Source organism: Spermophilus citellus (genome assembly GCF_964194105.1).
Source record: "Spermophilus citellus genome assembly, chromosome: 10".
Taxonomy (NCBI): domain Eukaryota; kingdom Metazoa; phylum Chordata; class Mammalia; order Rodentia; family Sciuridae; genus Spermophilus; species Spermophilus citellus.
The window spans coordinates 28,372,569-28,390,423 of record NC_138197.1 but is presented as its reverse complement, the minus strand read 5'-3'; the positions used below and the strand labels follow the sequence as shown (position 1 = coordinate 28,390,423).

The 17,855-nt window shown below is 53.9% G+C and overlaps 1 protein-coding gene across 4 annotated transcripts in view; it reads left to right on the top strand.

Moving 5' to 3' along the window:
• Positions 1-17,855, top strand: part of TSPAN11 (tetraspanin 11) — a 750,083-nt gene that overhangs the window by 57,533 nt on the left and 674,695 nt on the right. For 2 of the 4 annotated variants that reach the window (XR_014024059.1, XR_014024061.1), the window contains 4 exons: positions 361-435; positions 1,473-1,577; positions 4,283-4,441; positions 4,743-4,829. Coding sequence is in view for 1 of the 4 variants with exons in the window: in XM_081309807.1 (XP_081165933.1) it covers positions 361-435; positions 1,473-1,577; positions 4,283-4,441; positions 4,743-4,829; positions 11,420-11,479 (486 nt within the window). In the remaining 3 variants the exon portion in view is untranslated. Of the gene's footprint in view, positions 1-360; positions 436-1,472; positions 1,578-4,282; positions 4,442-4,742; positions 4,830-11,419; positions 16,006-17,855 lie in introns of those variants that run through there. The other 2 variants (XM_081309807.1, XR_014024060.1) reach the window with 2 other exon arrangements.

Genomic DNA, 17,855 nt, shown 5'->3' with positions numbered 1-17,855 from the left:
AGCTTTCCCTACAGTAGTATTTATAGCACGACATTGTCACCACTTATTTGTCTATCCCCTACCACAAACTTTGAGGGCAATAACCACCTGATTATGACAGCTGGCACCTGGAACCCGGTGGGCATTCAGTGGGGAGGCGGATGACTGAATCACCAGCAGAGCAATGGCAATGGGTGGAGGAGTGAGTGGGGCACTTGGTGCCAGCAGAGGTCGTGATGTCCTGCTGGTAAGAGAAGGAAGATGGTAGGTGATGGCGGTCCCCAGCTGGTGTCTCTACTGCTCCTATTTGTTTTGGGGGGGACATTTGTCCCAGGACTGCTCTGACCCCTGGTGGTGACTGTCCTCTCTCCTTGGTCCTAGTATTTCTGCCTGTTGCTTGTCATCTTCCTGGTAGAGCTGGTGGCAGGCGTCCTGGCCCATGTGTACTACCAGAGGGTAAGTGGAATCAGAGGGCCCATTCTCTGCCAGTGCCCTGAAGAAACAATAGCCAGGGGGCACTGAGGCTGTCACACACGGGTGGTCCTGGTTCCCAGGCCCGAGAACCCTCTGCACATCTGGATCCCATCTTCCTCTCTGGGTTCCAGCCATTCTCTGCTGATACTGATGGGTACAACGTGGGAGCTGGGGGTGGTGGGAGTTCCCCGTGGGAGGCTGGGCCATCCCTCTCCCCTTCCAAGGATAGTTAGAGGTTGAATCCATCTGTCAAAAGACATCCAGGGGAAGGGCTTGGGGCAGGGTGACGTGCAAGACCATAAAAGGGAGTTCTGGGGGCTGGGGCTGGGGCTGGGGCTCAGGGGTAGAGCGCTTGCCTTAGACGTGTGATGCACTAGGTTCGATCCTCAGCACCACGTGAAAAATAAATGAATCAATAAAGATATTGTGTCCATCTGCAGCTAAAAAAATAATTTTTAAAAATGAGTTCAGGCTTTTCCTGCCCAGAATGAACAAGGTAAAGTGATCAGTCTGGTCCTCTCCCTTGCTGTGGCCTGGGAATCAGGGGTTTGAGGTCACGTGCAAGGTGATTTGGGGTTGGTATAGGGTGTACCACCATGCTGGTTAATTGAACCAGTGTCCACACAATCACAGTGCCCACAGGGTAGCAATTGGTAATGCTTTGAAGATAACCTTGTAATCAAATTCAGATCCACAGCTATTGGAAAGCAGCCGGTGCTAGCCTCGTAGCTCTGGCTGACCCTTGGTGACCCTTGGTGTCTCTTCCCCCACCTCTGCTCCGCTCTGCCCATCATGCCAGGGCCCTCACGGTGGCCCTGATTTTTGCAGCATCCTGTCTGTGCTCGTCTTCAATGCTGTCTCTGTGGAGGGTCCTTTGACACGGTCTGAGGTACCCTACCATGGCAGTGCCCTCACCCACGGTATCCTGGACTTAGCTGGCAGGATTTTGGAGCACACCTGGGCCCTCGAGTGTGAGTTGGGGTTCTCCTGACACCTGCCTTGTGCTGCTCCCTCCTCAGCTGAGTGATGAACTGAAGCAGCACCTGAACCGCACCTTGACTGAGAACTATGGGCAGCCCAGGGCCGTGGCGATCACAGCCTCCGTGGACCGTCTACAGCAAGATGTAAGGTGCCAGGCAGACCCAGGTTCACAACCTGACTCTGTTCCTTCCCACCTGTGTGACCCTGGCAAGTTCCTCACCCTTCGGAGCTTCCATTGCCACGTCCCTAGGGGAGACTGACTGGAGGTAGCCGGGAAGCAGGGCAGGGCTGGCCTAGGTTGTTCCCCATGAACCTCCTGGGGAATGTGAGCTGTAACTCTGGCCACACCCAGCACATGAAAGGTGCTTTCTGAACCCTCGTTCCTTTCCTTCATCCTCCTCTGCCTTGACCTCTCCCATAGCTTCCCCTGACCTCTTCCCCCAAATCCCTCATGCTGACTTCCCACTTGGGTCCCCTGGAGCAGGAAGCAGGCCAGGCCAGCAGAACTCTATCTGGTCAGGACAAAGATAAGAAGTGCCTTTCCAGGCCCTTCTATCCATGAGCTGCCTTTCTCCTTCCTTGGGGGCCTGGGGGCCAAGACACCAGGAGAAAGAGCTATGACAGGCTCTCAGTGAGGTGGCCACAGAACTGCTACAGAACAGAACAGAGAGCATCTTTCCTTCCCCCAAAGAGATGCAGCTGATCCCACAGTCCCAGCCAGAGGTAGGGAATGGGCAAGTGACCTCAGACCTGTGCTGTCCAAAATGGTGGCCACTAGTCATAGGTCACTTTTATACTTAAATGCAAAACTCAGTTCCTCTCATGCTTGTCACAATTCAAGGGCTCAATGACCACACATGGCTAGTGGCACAGATGTAGGACATTTCCCAATTCTATTGGACAGCCCTGTCCTACTGGTTCCATGATGGAAAATTCCAAGCAGCTGTAAGTGACCACTATGCTCCCAGTCCCTCTGCCATCCAGCCACCCCACCCAGGCCCAGGGCCTTGCTCTGGGACCCATAAGCATCAGGCAAGTAGAGGAAGTCAGTGGGTCCTGAGCGCCCAGGTGCCATGGCTCAGCCCTTCCCCACCTCCTTCCCCTAAGGCTCAGGTTCAGCTCCCAGTCAGGGTCACAGGGAGGAGTCTCTTCTCTCAAACAGGGACCAGGGACACAGGTATACCCACAGACACACACACAACACACTTAGCCAGGAACCAGGGTGGGCAGCACAGGCTGCTGGTCACCCTGTCCCGAGCTCAGTGAGCACCTGCTGGGCCTCCCAGGGGAAGAACTGTGTGAGACAGCGACTGGGACAGAATCCCTGCCCCGGGCACTTACTCTGGAAGCTCAGCACACAGCAGATGACATGCCGGGTGCTTGGCTGGGGTTCCCTTGGACTAGAGGGGAAGGGAGAGGGGTTTATAGGGGAGACTGACTGGAGGTAGCCAGGAAGCAGGTCAGGGTTGGCCTAAGTGGACAGGGGGAGCCGCAGGTCAGGGTGGGGACGTGTGAGGAAGGGCTCCTCTGAGAGCAAATGCCATGTTGCTGACCAGGATCTGTGTGGACAAGGACATGTGGACGTGGGCCTCAGACTCACCAAGGATATGGCTCCCTAGCCCACATGGCAGGCAAGAGAGACCAAGTCCCAAGACAGCAGTGGCTTCAGAGCCAGGGCCAGCATCAGGACCCTTCAGCGGCACCACATGTATGCAAATGACAGGTGCCCATGTACTACAGGTCACTCGAGGAAGATGGTGACTCCAAGTCCCTTGTTAATAGCTAGCTCTCCCCAGACCCTTTCCTAAGTGCTTACCTTGCAACCTGTCCTCAGAACAGCCCTGTTGGGGTGGCTTTTGTTATCCCCATTTTACAAGTGGCACAGGAATAGCAAGGCATACGCACACACATGCAGAGACACACCATGTACAACTCCTGTGCGACTCCCCCTCGCACTGTCCCTGGCCTCCTTCCTCCTCTGGGCCACACACGGGCTTCTGTTATCTCTCCTACTAAATAACAGTAATGAGAAGCTCCCCCAGGGCAGGATCTCCACCTGACTTATCTTTGAGCTCAGTCCCCAGCTTCACTCCTGGCACACAGCAGGTGCCTAAGAAACTCTTGTTCCCTGAACTATGAAGTACCTGCCTGCCACCCACCCATGCCATACTGCAGAGACCACTTTGACGCAGCCGTGTCCCCCAGCCTATAGAGGACTGAGCATCTCAGTGCCTTGACTCATAGGGATAAGAAGTGATCCGTGTCCATTCTTTGAATCACATTCAGCCTGGGCTGGCATTTCCGTCCCCTGGGCACTGAAGACAACCCAGGTCCTGCTCAGCACACAGCAGCCCTGTGCTCAATGCCGAGCTGCCATATTATGCGTGGGCTCTGGGACACTCTGTGCCCCTGGGGTATGGGGACTCTGAGAGCTTCAAAGCCAGAATGGGGACCCAGGAACCTCTGGCAAGGGTGGATGCCTGTCCCCAGGTCCTGCCTCACAGATGACCAGGAAATGTCCCCCTTGTTGTTCTGCCCCAGTGGGTCCTGGCTTTGCCACCCAGTGGCCCACAGCCCCACCCTCCCAGGACCCCAGCCGCTATCTACCCCTAGAGTCCCCAACATAGTCTTCTTAAAGGACTGGGTGGCTTCCCAAGGTAGCAAGCAGGTGTCCTGTGGAGAGGACCCCAGAGGGACCCGTTTCCTGCTCGAAACTGGGGAAGGGGAGGATGGCAGGGAGAGGAGGTAGGGGTTGAATCTATGGAATCCCGAGCCCTGCAGCCCCGTGACCCGGGGGCCCATGGGGCCCACCCAAGGCCCCTCACCTCCGGCCTCACTCTCCCTCTAGTTCAAGTGCTGTGGGAGCAACAGCTCGGCTGACTGGCAGCACAGCTCCTACATCCTGTCTCGGGAGGCCGAGGGCCGCCGGGTGCCCGACAGCTGCTGCAAGACAGTGGTGACACGCTGCGGCCAGCGAGTCCACCCCTCCAACATCTACAAGGTGGAGGTGAGTGCCCCAGCTCCAGTTGGGGGCACGGTGGGGGCCAGAAAGGCCATCTCAGGCAGATGGGAATGGTGCTTGGGGCCTCCAAGGGTCTCAGAGCCCTGAGACAAGCAGCTCCTACTGGGAGAACCCCAGAAATCATGGCGTGAACCCTGGGGCCCCTCAAGAAGCCTGGGAGTGATTCCAAGGCTGGATCCTGGTCCTCTAATCTCTGGCTTTCTTCAGCCTCCGCTGGACCCAGTGGACAGCCAGCCCAGCTGCCCCTGCTGGGCCGAGGCTCGTGTAACCCTTGGCTCCATTGCAGGGAGGCTGCATCACGAAGCTGGAGCAGTTCCTGGCTGACCACCTACTGCTCATGGGGGCGGTGGGCATCGGGGTAGCCTGCCTGCAGGTGAGTTGCAATGGGAGTCAGCACAGCGGCTGTGTGGAAGCGCTTGGAGGCCCTCTCCCATTGACCGAAATAAGTGGCCCTTTATGCACCCATAGCCTGCCCTCCCCTGCCCTACCTGTCTTCTCTCCCCTTCCCTTTGCAACCAAGGATGAACCACAAAGTCAGTCTCTTCCCCAGGGAACACTGAACACTGAACTTGAACTTAGAAGGAACAGGGACCTGGGAGGAGTCTGAGTGTGGGCTCAGGTATGTGTGTGCACCCTGCGCGTGTACAGCCTGCGTGTGGGTCCTTGAGCGTCTGCATGCACCTGGGTCTGCCTGGTTGGGATGTGTGCCGCACACGTGCTGAGATGTGCTTGTGCATATATGTGTGTGTGTGCACGTGTACCAGCACTCCCATGATGTGTGTGTGTGTGCACGTGTACCAGCACTCCCATGATGTGTGTGTGTGTGTGCACGTGTACCAGCACTCCCATGATGTGTGTGTGTGTGTGCACGTGTACCAGCACTCCCATGATGTGTGTGTGTGTGTGCACGTGTACCAGCACTCCCATGATGTGTGTGTGTGTGTGCACGTGTTCTCTTATACACCCAGCTCTCTCCCCGAGGATGGGCAATGCCCTTGGTCCTGTCGCTTCCCTCCACACCACCCCCCAGCCACCACCCAGGAAGCTGGCATCATTGACATCAGTTGCTCTAGTCAAGGGCCCAAAGAAGAGGAGCCAGGAGGGGACTCTTAGGGGCTGGGCAGATACAGTGAGCTCAGGTCCCTTAGGTCCCCACCTCACCCTCACCTGGCACTTGTACCCTGATGGAAGGTCCTTCTAGAGGGAGCTTCACATCCTGCAGTCCTGCCGTAGTAGCATCTAGGGAAGGCCAGGGGCTCTGGAGTCAGAACACCTGATCCAGTCCTGGCTCTGCTCCTGTGGGATCTTGAGTTAAGCTGTTAAGCTGTCCTTCAACTTCATCTGCAGAATGCGGGTCATTTCTCCAACCTCGTAAAGTCTAAATAAGAATTACAGGTTGCATGTCACCCACTCAGGGCACATGGCACTTACAAAGGCCTCCATAAGTGGAAGCTGTCTTCTCCAGTTACCTGTGAACTTTAGAATATTTTCAGTGGCTTCCTTTCATCAGAGCCTCACAATAACCTGAGACCCAAGCCAGGTGGGGAGGAGATCAGGAATGAGATCTGGAGAGGCCACGTATGTAAGGTGTCACACCCTGACCAGACACAGAGATCTCCTGGATTTGGTTCTTTGCTTTCCCAAACCCCTAACCCCCACACAGAGGTCTATGGAAAAGAGACACTTAGAGTGCCCATGTCACCTGGCTTCAGGAGACTTCCGGTGTAGGATCCTTCCAGAACAGGTGCTATCCATACACAACAGTGTGTGGACCTCGAAGACCCAGCTGCATCTTTCAGGCTGAGAAGAAGGTCCCCAGCATTTGGAGGAAGACCCTTCTTGGTTCTGCCACCTACAAATCATGTGTCCTAGGGCCAGTTATTTCATCTCTGAGCCCCAGTTACTCATTTGTAAACTGGTGTACTTACTCTTTGGTGGGATCATGAGAATTAGCAATATGCATGTAAATCACCAGAATTATTGCCGAGCATATAACAGGTGTTCGGTAAATGAGGCTCATCATTTTCATTATTTCTACATGGACACATTGTTTCAAAAAAAAAAAAAAATCTCCAGTGGTTCCCTGGCAAGAGCGGCCTGCCTCTATGTGCCCATTTACCTGCGTGGCCCAGGGAGTCCCAGGTGGACTTTGGTGCACTCCCCAGCACAGACCTTCTGTCCCATTTGCTGAAACCAGAAGAGTCACCACTGGAACCCAGGGAAGGGGCTACTCTGTGCTCCAGATCCTGGCTCAGCTGAGGTTTTCAGAAACCTGTTACTCCAGCAGTTGTGGGGGGGTGGGGCCTGCTCTATATGGATACAGACCAGGCCTGGTCTACTTCTGCACATTTCTTCATGATCCATCTGTCCAGAGAAGCCATAGCCAAAGGTACAGAAACCAGGGATGTCGAGTAGGGACCGCAAATGCCTTGAGCCCAAGGTCAAGGTGGAACTTTACTGGGCAATGCTTCACAAGCCCACTGAAGTTTCCTCCCACTCACAGCCCCCAACCTGGAAGGTTGAGGGGGAGTTTCACCTGGCCGCGGCTGTGGATCTCTACCCCTTACCCAGTGTTCCCCTCTGCAAGCCACTGAGCCTACCCTGCAGCAACCAAGGCTCAGGTTAGAGCTCCCTCTGCTGGCCAGATCTGGGCACTAAGCTGCCCCAGTCCTCTAAGTGGGCTGAAGCTTCTTCCCCAGACCCATATCCTCCTCAGAGCCAGAGCAGACACCAGGTACCTTCCTCACACACTCATCATGGCACTTTAGAGACCCCCACATTTCAGGATGTCAAGCATAAGATGGTTTCACAATGTTTCCTGGTCCCCAGAACTGGAGGAAATCATGTTTGGGAGTCAGAGGGCCTAGATTCTACACATAGCTCCACCTCTTGCTGTGTGACCTTGCTGTGTGACTGAACACCTGTTATATGCTCGGCAAAAATTCTGGTGATTTACATGTGTGACATTCCATTCCTTCTCTGAGCCATATAGAATGGAGGGATTGAACATTTTTTAAGCCTTTATTAAGCAGCAGCATCCACTTTTTCTTTTTTCTTTTTTTAAAAACATTTATTTCCTAGGACACAATACAATGCCTTTATTTGTATGTGGTCTGAGGATAGAACCTGGGTCCTGCCCGTGCTAGGCGAGCGCTCTACCACTGAGCCATAATCCCAGCCCCAGCATCCACTTTTTATGGAGTTTCCACATAGGACCCCACTCTCCATTAAACACAGACGGCAGAGCAGCTGTTAAGATTGACACAGGAGACAGGACTTTCATGACAGCCACCCTCACTTCTCTCATGACCCTGAGCTACTCTTGGGATTTCTGGTGCAGTTTAAAAACCACTGGCCCAGTCCGTCTCTCAGGAACCTTCTGACTCTAATGTGTGATTTTTGGGGGTAAGATTCCCTTCTCAGTAACCAGTTATCTTGGGATTGATGTCCTGCAGCATGCAGGAATGTTAAAGCAGATAACTTGTGAACACTCTGAAACCAAGCAGAAAGTTCACGGAGTGTTGCCAACCCTGACTTCAGCCAAGTATTGGGCCACGTGAGAATGTTGCCTTGCAGACCAGACACCGGGCACTTATGGGTTTAGGAGAAATTGTGACAACTAGATGAGCACGCTGGGAGAGGGAAATGAGATCAGTGTCAGCCTGGCCTTCAGTCTTAGACCATCTCTTCCTAGTTTTCCTAGTGATCTCAGGGATGGCCCAGAGTTGCCGATCAACTCTGATAATGGGCCACATCTGCAGAGAGAGCCGGTCTGTTTGTGATAAAGCCAGCAGGGAAGAAAGAGCTCGGTGGGTGGAGAAGACGGACTGAAAGGGAGTTCAAGTCCTCACATTTAAGTCTTGCCTTGCTTGGCATCCAGCCTATGACACAGAGCAGGGGGGATATTCTGCCTGGGTTGTCTGATGCAGATGCAGCCTGGAGGGTCACTGGTAGAAATCAGGAAGACAGCCAGGATGCTAAGGTGCCAACTCAACCCACACCAAGGCCCCATGCTCTGGTTCCAGCCCCACCTTCCCAGTGGGATGAGACCTCTACAGAGACTCCAGGGTGGTGGTCCCCAACTTGCCTGCACATCGGATCCCCTGGCAAGCTTTAAAACCCCCCAAGGCCCAGACCACACCCCAGCACAAGTAAATAAAATGGTCTGAGACTGGCCCCAAGGCCTCGGTGTGTCTGCTAAGCTCCTGAGTGTTCCTTAGTACAGTCAGGTCCCGAGTGAGGACAGGGAGGCTGGAAGTCAGGTGTGGGCAGCGTCAGGGGATGGCAGAAGAAGGCACTCTTCCTGGTGTCTCTGAACCACAGCAGTCATGTGGGGGAAGGAGGAGACTGTTCCCAGGTGGCTCCAGGAGACAGGCAGGAGCTGTAGGTGGAACTTCCAAGGAGACAGATTGGAGACCTTTTTAACAACCGCAATTAACCCACAGTGGTCCTTGCAGAGCCCTGAGTTCTCTGGGGCTGCCGGCTGGGACAGAGGTTGGGGCCAGTGTGGATGCTAAATGGAAGAATGCTTTTCATCAAAGACAAGGCCTACTGGGAGGGCACCTGATCCTTCCAGCAGGACCCACGGGCTCCTCTGTCCACCCTGGCCATGTAACTTGCCATACTGCAGGCAATGTTAGACCAGGTAGGGACCATGAGGCTCTTGAGATGCCCCCACATCATAGACTCCCAGACCAAAGAAGACCCTGCTGACTGCCGTCAGTTCTGATGGCACATTTCTAAATACCCTGCTCATGTTGGCCTGGGAGGAGTCCCATCTATGGGTATGTTTTAGTGTCGCATTGATTCAAATGTACCTTTGGGGTAGACAACCCCTAGGTCCATCTTATTCACAGAAAGTGACAGAAATGGGGAAAGAACCAGGTGAGGGAACAGCATGTGCCTGGCTGGCTGGCGGGGGTGGGGGATATGCTCAGGGCCCAGGTTAGGGATGCTGTCTGGCTTAGGGGTCAGGAGGGTCCTAGTTTTTTGTTTGGGTTTTTTGTTTGATTTTTGTCATCCTGGTTTTTAAAGCACCTTACTCTGGACCAGTGAACAGACTGGGAGCTTTTTTACTGATGGAGTGAGATGTAAGGCTCAGAGAGAGATGGAAATGTCCCTCTAGGTCACACAGCCCATCAGTGCTTACCCCACATAGAATGCAGCCCTCTAGCACCCCAACATTCCTCGTGATTGGATGCAGGCATGTTCCAAAGCCCCGAAAACTCGCAGGACAGCCAACATTGGGATCTATAGGTCGTTAGAAGGAAAACCAAAAGGTCCTTTGGAAATGACCTCCCAGAATCTTCCTGGCCCTTCCTCCCAGCTCTCTAATGAGGTGCTGGCTTGGAAATGTCAAGAAGGCTGAGAGCATGATGGCCTGCTTGTTAAAAATATCCTATACGTGGCCAAGTGCTCTGCCCAGGCAGCTCCCAGAAGAAAGCACTGTGCCCACGCAGGCCTGGCCCAGCCTCCCCTCTGCCGTGTCCAGCTCCTGCAGTCAGCTTGTCTTGTGTCTGGGAGATGCTGATGCTTGTTCAGGACCCCTTCCGTTATTATCCTTTACCTCTTTGCATGATTCGGGGTGTGAAGTGTGTGTGTGTGTGTGTGTGTGTGTGTGTGTGTGTGTGTGTGTTCGTGTACACACATCTTCGTGAGAGCATTGTTAACCCCTCTGCATGATTCGGGGTGGGTGCGTGTGCATGTATGTGTGTGCATGTCACATGTGTGTTCATGTGGACACACATTAATTAGTGTGTGGCCCACACACCTCTGCCTTACTGTGCCTGTCCTGGGAAACCCACATCTCCTGCACAGATGTGTGTACCAGGGAACTCAGCTCATTCATGCACCTGGCCATGCACATCTTCATCAGCCAATCCTTCTCCCTCTGGCTGGAGCCCTGTGGCCACCCAGGTCTGCATTGCCAAGATTAGAGGGGTAGGGGGTGGGGAGTTGGGGGAATTCAGAGCATTGTTCCTGTATATAACGAAATCTACCATCACCTCTGTGCTATGGGACAATCATGGGGCTGTTCAGGCACAATTGCCCCTCTCCTGTGGACAGAGAGTCAAGATCCAACATGTCATTTTCATTATCAAAATCATGATGACCGTCACAGGGCTTCTTGGTCTGACACATCCCCATCTCCTTCTCCCTAATGCATCCTTGGTTGAGAGGAGGAGGAAGAGGGAGGAGGAGACCCCATGAAGAGCAAAAAGGAAGAGTAAAGGTCCTCTACATTTTGGAAACGGGGAGCGTGAGACCTAGGGTGGGAGGCGACTTTCCTAAGACTCCGTGTGCCCCAGGCAGGGTGTTGTAGCCCCTTCCTTTTTGGTGAGTGCCTGCCCACAGAGGGGCTGTCAGGAAGGACTCCTAGGCCCTGGGTCTGCATCCCGAGATGATTGACAGGACACACTAGTGCTCCTCCCAAAGTCTCAGCTTCCTGGTGGCTTCTGAATATCAGCCAAAGCATGGATGATGCTCTGGAGTCCAAGAGCAGCAGACTCGAGGTGGACTAGAGAGAAAGACACTTCAGCTCTAAGGAGGGAATGGAAATATCACCACGGAGTAGCTAATTAAATCAGGCCTCCAGAGCAGACCTGGGATCGCGTGCCAGCAACATCTCTTGGGAGCACCTACTAGAGAGATGCAGGTCCTCAGGCCCTCACTCAGGCTGCTGGGGTTGTAATCTGCCAGGTAACAGGACCCCAGGTGATTCATGCCCATCAGAGTGTCAAAAACATGCTCTTGGACAGTAGTTCTCAGAGTGCGGTTCTCCCATACACACCAGCATCACCTGGGAGCAGGAGAGCAACGCAGGCCCACCCCAAGTCTGCAGAGGGAGAAGGGCCCTGGGATCCCGTCGTGCCCTCCAGCGGAGCAGCCTGCTCAGGGCACCGCAGCCAGTGAGCTCATGGAGTTCTGATTTCCCTTTGCTCTCTGCTCTCTCCCTCCTGGCAGATCTGCGGGATGATTCTCACCTGCTGCTTGCACCGGAAGCTCCAGCGGCACTTTTATTAATGGTCAACCCTGTCCCCTTCTGGCTGTCCCTCACAAGTACAAGGGCCTACATCTCCACATCCATCAGCAGGCCTGACTAGAGCCATGGACTACCTTTACCCTGGGCCCAGGCCCGGGAGCCCACCAAGTGCCTGGATGGTGACTCCTGCTCTCCCCACCTAAGCAGGGACCCTCAGCCCCCACCCCTTCACTTCTGAGCATTCATTGCCAGAATCCTGGGCAGGAATGATCCTACCAGGACATAGCCAGAGCCCCTTGCCAGGCATGGAGTGTCCAGGACAGTAGGAAGGTGAGAGCTCTTCACTTGGTCCCCTTGTAGCTGGAACCTGGAAGGAAGGCTGGAATCTGGGTCCCTCTGGGACTCCTGCATTGCGCTGGGTGCTGAGCAGCCTGCATCTGGCTCGTGCCAGGGACCTCCTGGTGGGGCAGTTAGGAATGGCTGTCTCCTAGTAAAACTAGCCAGTCCCTGGCCTGACTGTTCCCCACACTGTCTCATTGGAAAGCAACGTCCTCCTATCTGCATTGCTGCCTGCAGGGCTGGGAAGGGAGGCCTGAGGTGGGCCACCTGGTAGTGCTGCCAGGAAAGGAGTAAGAGCCCTACACCCTGCCATGCCTCCTTCGTGGAAGAGATTCCCCCTGGAGACCATGGCGCCAAGCTCCAGCCTCCAGTAATATGCACATAACTCCTGTTCCACGGCTTATTGTCAGAAAAGCCAGGTTTTCAACCATCTCGCTGCTAACATCCGAGGATTTAAAAGCCCTCCCCAAGTGGACCAAATCAGGCCTAAAAAGTCAGAGCCGCAGAGAAAGGGAAGTTCTGAGGAGGGGTACCCTGCCTGGACCCCACTTTTTCTGAGTCCCTCTCTCCCTGACCACATGGTCATCACCCTGTTCTTTCCAAGGGCCTCACTCTGCTTCCTTTTTCTACTGCCCCAGAGCAGACACAGTCCCTTCCTTTGGTTCTCTTGTGCATCAATGATTGAGTCAGGGAATTTTCAGGAAGAATTTTGCCAAATGCTAAGGGAGACCAGAAAGAAGATTCTAGAAAACATAGGGTAGAGTCTGTATCAACTCCTAGACCCCCATCGGGAACCACCCGGGGCCCCATGTAACTGTTACTTGGGCAGCTCATAACATAAGAATCCCACTCCTGGTTTCCATCCTTCCAAGGTCCTACACTTCTGCCCACCTAGGGGACCCTCCTACTTCCCCAGCAAGAAGGGGTGGCACTTTGTTACACTGAGGCTGAGACCACCTTCCCTCTCACCCTATCCAGCCCTCATTCTGATGAGCACAGCTCTTGCTGACCCAGGCTCATCCTGGAGGAGGGACATTCTCTTCTATACTTAGGGGTGCCCTAGAGGCCACTCACTGCTGTCATTTATGTAGTCCTGAATGGTCCAGACATTGCATCCTCAGAACAGGAAGCAGCCATGTGGACAGAGTTTAAACCAGGCTCTGGGGCACACTGCTTTCTCCACTCCAGATTCCCCAGGGGCTCCTCACAGCCTGGGCTGGTTTATCTCATCTGCCTAGATGGCTCTGGTGTTGCTGATGCAAATTCAATAAAAAGAAGACAAGCTCTCCCAGCAAGCCCAGACTGCACCACAGCCAAGAGAAGTGGTGGTTATCTTAGCTGCCCTCCAACTTCCTGAGACTCATGCAGATGATCAAAACGTGTGGTGACTCCCAGGCTTGCAGAGGGAGGGTGGAGAAAGAGAGTGCTGGACTGGGACCAGTCCTTCCCGCAGAGGGGCCACAGGGAGACGGTAGTGGGCAGGGATATTCTGTGGCCTTCTCCATCTGCCCCTGTGGGGCTCCCTTAATTCTCAGGGAGATGGGGACAAAGGTGACAGGTGGGCACCATTTGCACAGTCTTGTCACTGACACAGGTCAGGAGAGCCTGACTCATCGGCCCCTAGCCCCAAAGTAAGGCCAACCTTACTGGGGACAGGATCAGCTGTGATTCCTTCCCTGGGCACCATCCTCTGCAGATGGGGGCACGACTGGTTGGAGCTGCAGAGTGGAGGACAGCCCAGAGCTTTTGGGAAACATGACCTCCTTATTCATGCCAACAGGGTCGACATGAGACAGGGTCAGAGGAAACAGAGCCCCAGAATACAGCACCTTCTGCCTAAGGGCATATAACGGCTGCCATCCAGAGCTGTCAGGTTATGATCCTTGGTCAGATGTGCCCCTCCCTCTGACAGGGATGCAGATCCATGCCTGAGATGTCTCCTCCTGTTCCTGCTTGGAGGCTGTCACAGTCTCAAGTTCCTTGGAAAGAGAGGAAAATATGCCTGCAGAAAATCATATCCTCAGTCCTAGGGGACAGGGACACAAAGTGTCCTGGGGTCCCTGAAGCTTGGGTTGGCATATTCTTGCCTTGAGCAGACTAAGCACCCTGCCCTAAGCTCCCAAGGGCAACACAAAGAACAGAGCATATCCCCAAGTCTCCGGATGACCAGGGAGGGGAAGGAATGAAACCTCACCCTGGTGAGAGTTGAGATGTTCACACCAGTTATCGTCTTTCTCCTTCCCCTCCCCTTCACTGTAGCCCTGACTCCAGGGGTCCCTCTGGCATGGCTACTTGAGGAATGTTTACTGAGGGTCTCCTGTGCACTTAGAATGGGTTAGTTGCCATTAAATACATTACCTTGCAGTGACCCCAGTGAGAGGTACTAATTTCCCCATTTTGCAAATGAGACAATTAAGGCTCAGCCACGTCAGGGGCCCTGCCTGTCTGTGGTGATGGCTGTCGTCATGGACCTCCGCCAAGTGGACCCAAGGAAGCCCAGGCCCCTCTGCTCAGCATCCCATAGTCCTCGGCCTCTGCAACAAGCTGTCAGCCTGGCACTCAGGTACAAAGTGTCCTTCGGGGACATTGCCAGATAGCAGCAGTCCCAACACCCCTCCCAGGTCGGACAGAGCCATCCCTCGCAGCCCTGCACATTTGCAAGTTGGTGCGGAAGTCTGGCGTATTTCAAGGTGACAGCCAGGCCCCCCTAGCAGAGAGGCTCAGGCACACTTCCATGATAAGGTGGACACCACAGTGAGAGCTGGGACTGTCCCTCTGCTCCCAGAACCCTCAAACAGGGTGGGGTGGGAATCTCATGCCCATGTGGACATCAGCATCAGGACAGAGATGTATCTCCCCGCCCCATTCTGGGGCCTCATCATGTGCACTCCCAGAGCCACCCTGGGCAGGGACGGGCTCTAGGGAGTGATGCTGTCCCCTCCTCTTCCATTGAGGCCCTTTTCTGCCTTCTTGCCCTCTCCCGTATTGAGCACCCATTGTTGCTGGGCTCTAGGATGGACACAGTGTCCCTTTTGTCTGCAGAGCCTCACTCTGGGCAAGACCATAGGGATTTAGATCCGGAAGGGTTCTGTGACCCTGGGGGAGCAGGATATGATAGGTCACTATGATTGGCCCCAGGACCCTCATGCCTGAAAATCCACTTTGGCCTTGATATCGGCAGCTCTGGGCCCCTCTTCAGGGTTTGGAGGTAAGGGGAGTGAATTGGAACAGTTACCTTCATCACCATGCAACCCACTGGGGAAGGAAGGGGAGAAGAGGTGGGCCAACTGAGGAGGAAAGCAGTCTTTTGAGTGGCCGCTGGGTGGCGCTCATGTCTGCTGAGGATGGTACTGATCAAGCATCAAACCCAGCAATTCTCAAACTTGCTCTGGCGACATGATCACCTGGGGACTTTTCAAAACAGACTGCAGCCTCCCCAGAGTTTCTCATCAGAAGGTCTGGGGTCAACGATTTGCATTTCCAGCAAGTCCCTAGGAGGTGCTGATGCTGCTGGTCCTAAAACCACTGCTTTGGGCCATATTATAAAGGAAGACCTACTACCTTCTTTCAGATGTCACACCCCCAGGGTTCAAAAGCCCAGCAGGCTGTCTGGCTTGAGTTCCACCTGCTGCAGCCTGCGACTGTTCCCACTTGATCTGCTGGAAGAGGGTGGGATGAAGCGGCCACTGGTGTCTGTTCACAGCCAATCAGGAAAGCCCCTCTCAGCTCTGCATTCTTGCAGTCCTACCCTGATGGATCTGTGACCTTGGCCATGTGGCAGCAGTGGCCCAGGTACCTGGATCCTCTTCCTGGAGGGGGACTAGTTACATTTACCAGCCTGTTCTCCCACCACCTTCTATGTGCCGTGGGACAGCTCTGCTATATGCTCGTCAACCCCAGCCAGAGCACAGTACCCAGCTCCGTAGTATTCTAGGCCTCCCATGATCCCTGTCTCCTTCCCACCTAGGCAACACCTGTTCCACACCCTGGCCTCTCCCCCGAGCAAGTGCCACTAGTAATTCTAAGCAGCCCAGTGTTTGGAGGCCACTTGGGCTCCTGGAACCAGGTGGCCCATGAATGTGGGTTACCAGAATATTCTAGAAACAGAGAAGTTGCCTTAACTTACTGCTTATAGGGAAGCTATAAGTATGCCTCTCTCCTTAGCTGAGTTCACTGGAAGCCCAGCTTCATGTACTACAGGGCTTGACAATAAAGGAATTGTATTAAGGACTATGTTCTGCTGATCTGTCTTTTGCTCCTGTAAGGGAATCCCAGGCTATTGGCTCACCAAATGCACTGTGATCCTATAGAAGCCTCCACGCTGGTCATGGCTCCCCTATTAGCAACCCACTGACCCCATTTGTTAGGGTCCTGCTCACCCTGCATCCATCAGCTCTCATCATTCGTTCGTCTGGAAGGACCTCTCCTGCTCACGGGTATCATTAGCTCCTGCTCTGGCTGCAAGTGAGAGCCAGGCTCAAACAAGTGTGTTTGGATTGGGTTCTGCTTAAAGTCTCCCACCTTCCGTCTATTGGTGTTTTCACACCATTCCTACAAGACTTGCCTGCCTGTGTTAAGAAGCCTGCATTTGGCTTCTCCCTGCTCAGACCACACACACTCACCCTCTCTGGCTGTAGCAGGTGCAGAGTGTGGCGGGAGGTCTGGACACAGGGCTCCCTCTGGCTGACTTGCATCCTGGATCCCAAGCCACCTCAATCCAGTGAATCTCATAGACTTTCTCCTCCTGGCACCATCTGATCCATTTCCATCCCCAAATCTAGATTTGGAAACTTCCCCTGCCAGCTTACCTGGCAAAAAGCTGAAAGGAAGTGGATACTTTGTCTTTAATGACATAAAATACTCATTTTCTTTAATTCACTCCTCTTTCTAGAAAATTTGGTTGGTGGGGAACCCAAAGAGTATTTTGGTAATCTGGGCTCAAGGGAATCCCAAGACAGAAGAACTGGGGGGTGAGGCCCAGGAGGCAGCCAGGAGCCAAACTACTTGCCTGTTTGAACTTGAGGTGGGCCTGGCCACTTGCTGTGTAAGCAGATTGAGCCACCTGAGGAAGTCCCCAGGCAAGGACCCACCTTGCAGGGTAGTCTGCTTCCCTGTGTCTCTGGAGCCACTTTGGGCAATGTTCAGTTGTTCCCCGAACAACAGAGTCCTCTATAGTATGGATGTAAACAGGGAATGGCCAAGCCTAGGACATATTCATGGTCCCATTGGCCTGGGACATCTGCTCACCTCTGCTATCACTGTGTGTGTGTGTGTGTGTGTGTGTGTGTGTGTGTGTGTGCGCACATGATACTTGCACATACACGCACAAGCACACAAACATACCTGAGGAGGGACAAGCGCCACTCCTCCCCCTTCTCTGCTGCAAACAGGCGTTGCTGCTGGTGGTTTGCAACTGCTATCTAAACATCCCTAGCAGCCCACGAGGGCCTTGTCAAGGCAGGCAGGCAGCAGGAGGTGGTTGCTGAAGCAACACCAGGCTCCCCTTGGTGGCTGCTGCTGGCCTGTCAGTTGCCACCACTTCCCTGAAGGTGTCAATGCCTCATGGCAGCCCCACAGGCTGGGCTGTCTTTGCTGGGGACCTTGGATTCCACTACTTCCCCACAACTGAAAATAGAGAGGCTGATGGGGTTGCTATGGTTTGGGTAAGTGTCCCCAGAAGACCCATATGTTAAAATCATGATTGCCAGCTTGTGGCACTACTGGGAGGTGGTGGAACCTGCAGGAGGTGGGGCCTAGTGGGAGGAAGTTAGGTCATTGGGGGTAGGCTCTTGAAGGGGATATTGTGACCCAGGCCTCTTCCTGTCTCTTCTTTGCTCCCCCATTGCCATAAGGTGAGCAGCTTCCTCCACATACACTCCAGCCATGATATACTACTTCACAACAAGCCCAAGCCATGGGGCCAACAGTCTGAAACCATGAGCCAAAATAAACCTTCCTCCATAGAAGTTTTATAGTTATGGAAAGCTGACTAGCCCAGGGGTGAGGAACAACTTCCATTAGACTTTTGAAATATTGAGAGTAGCTCATGAACCTCTAATTCTGCTTTAAAGAACCCCA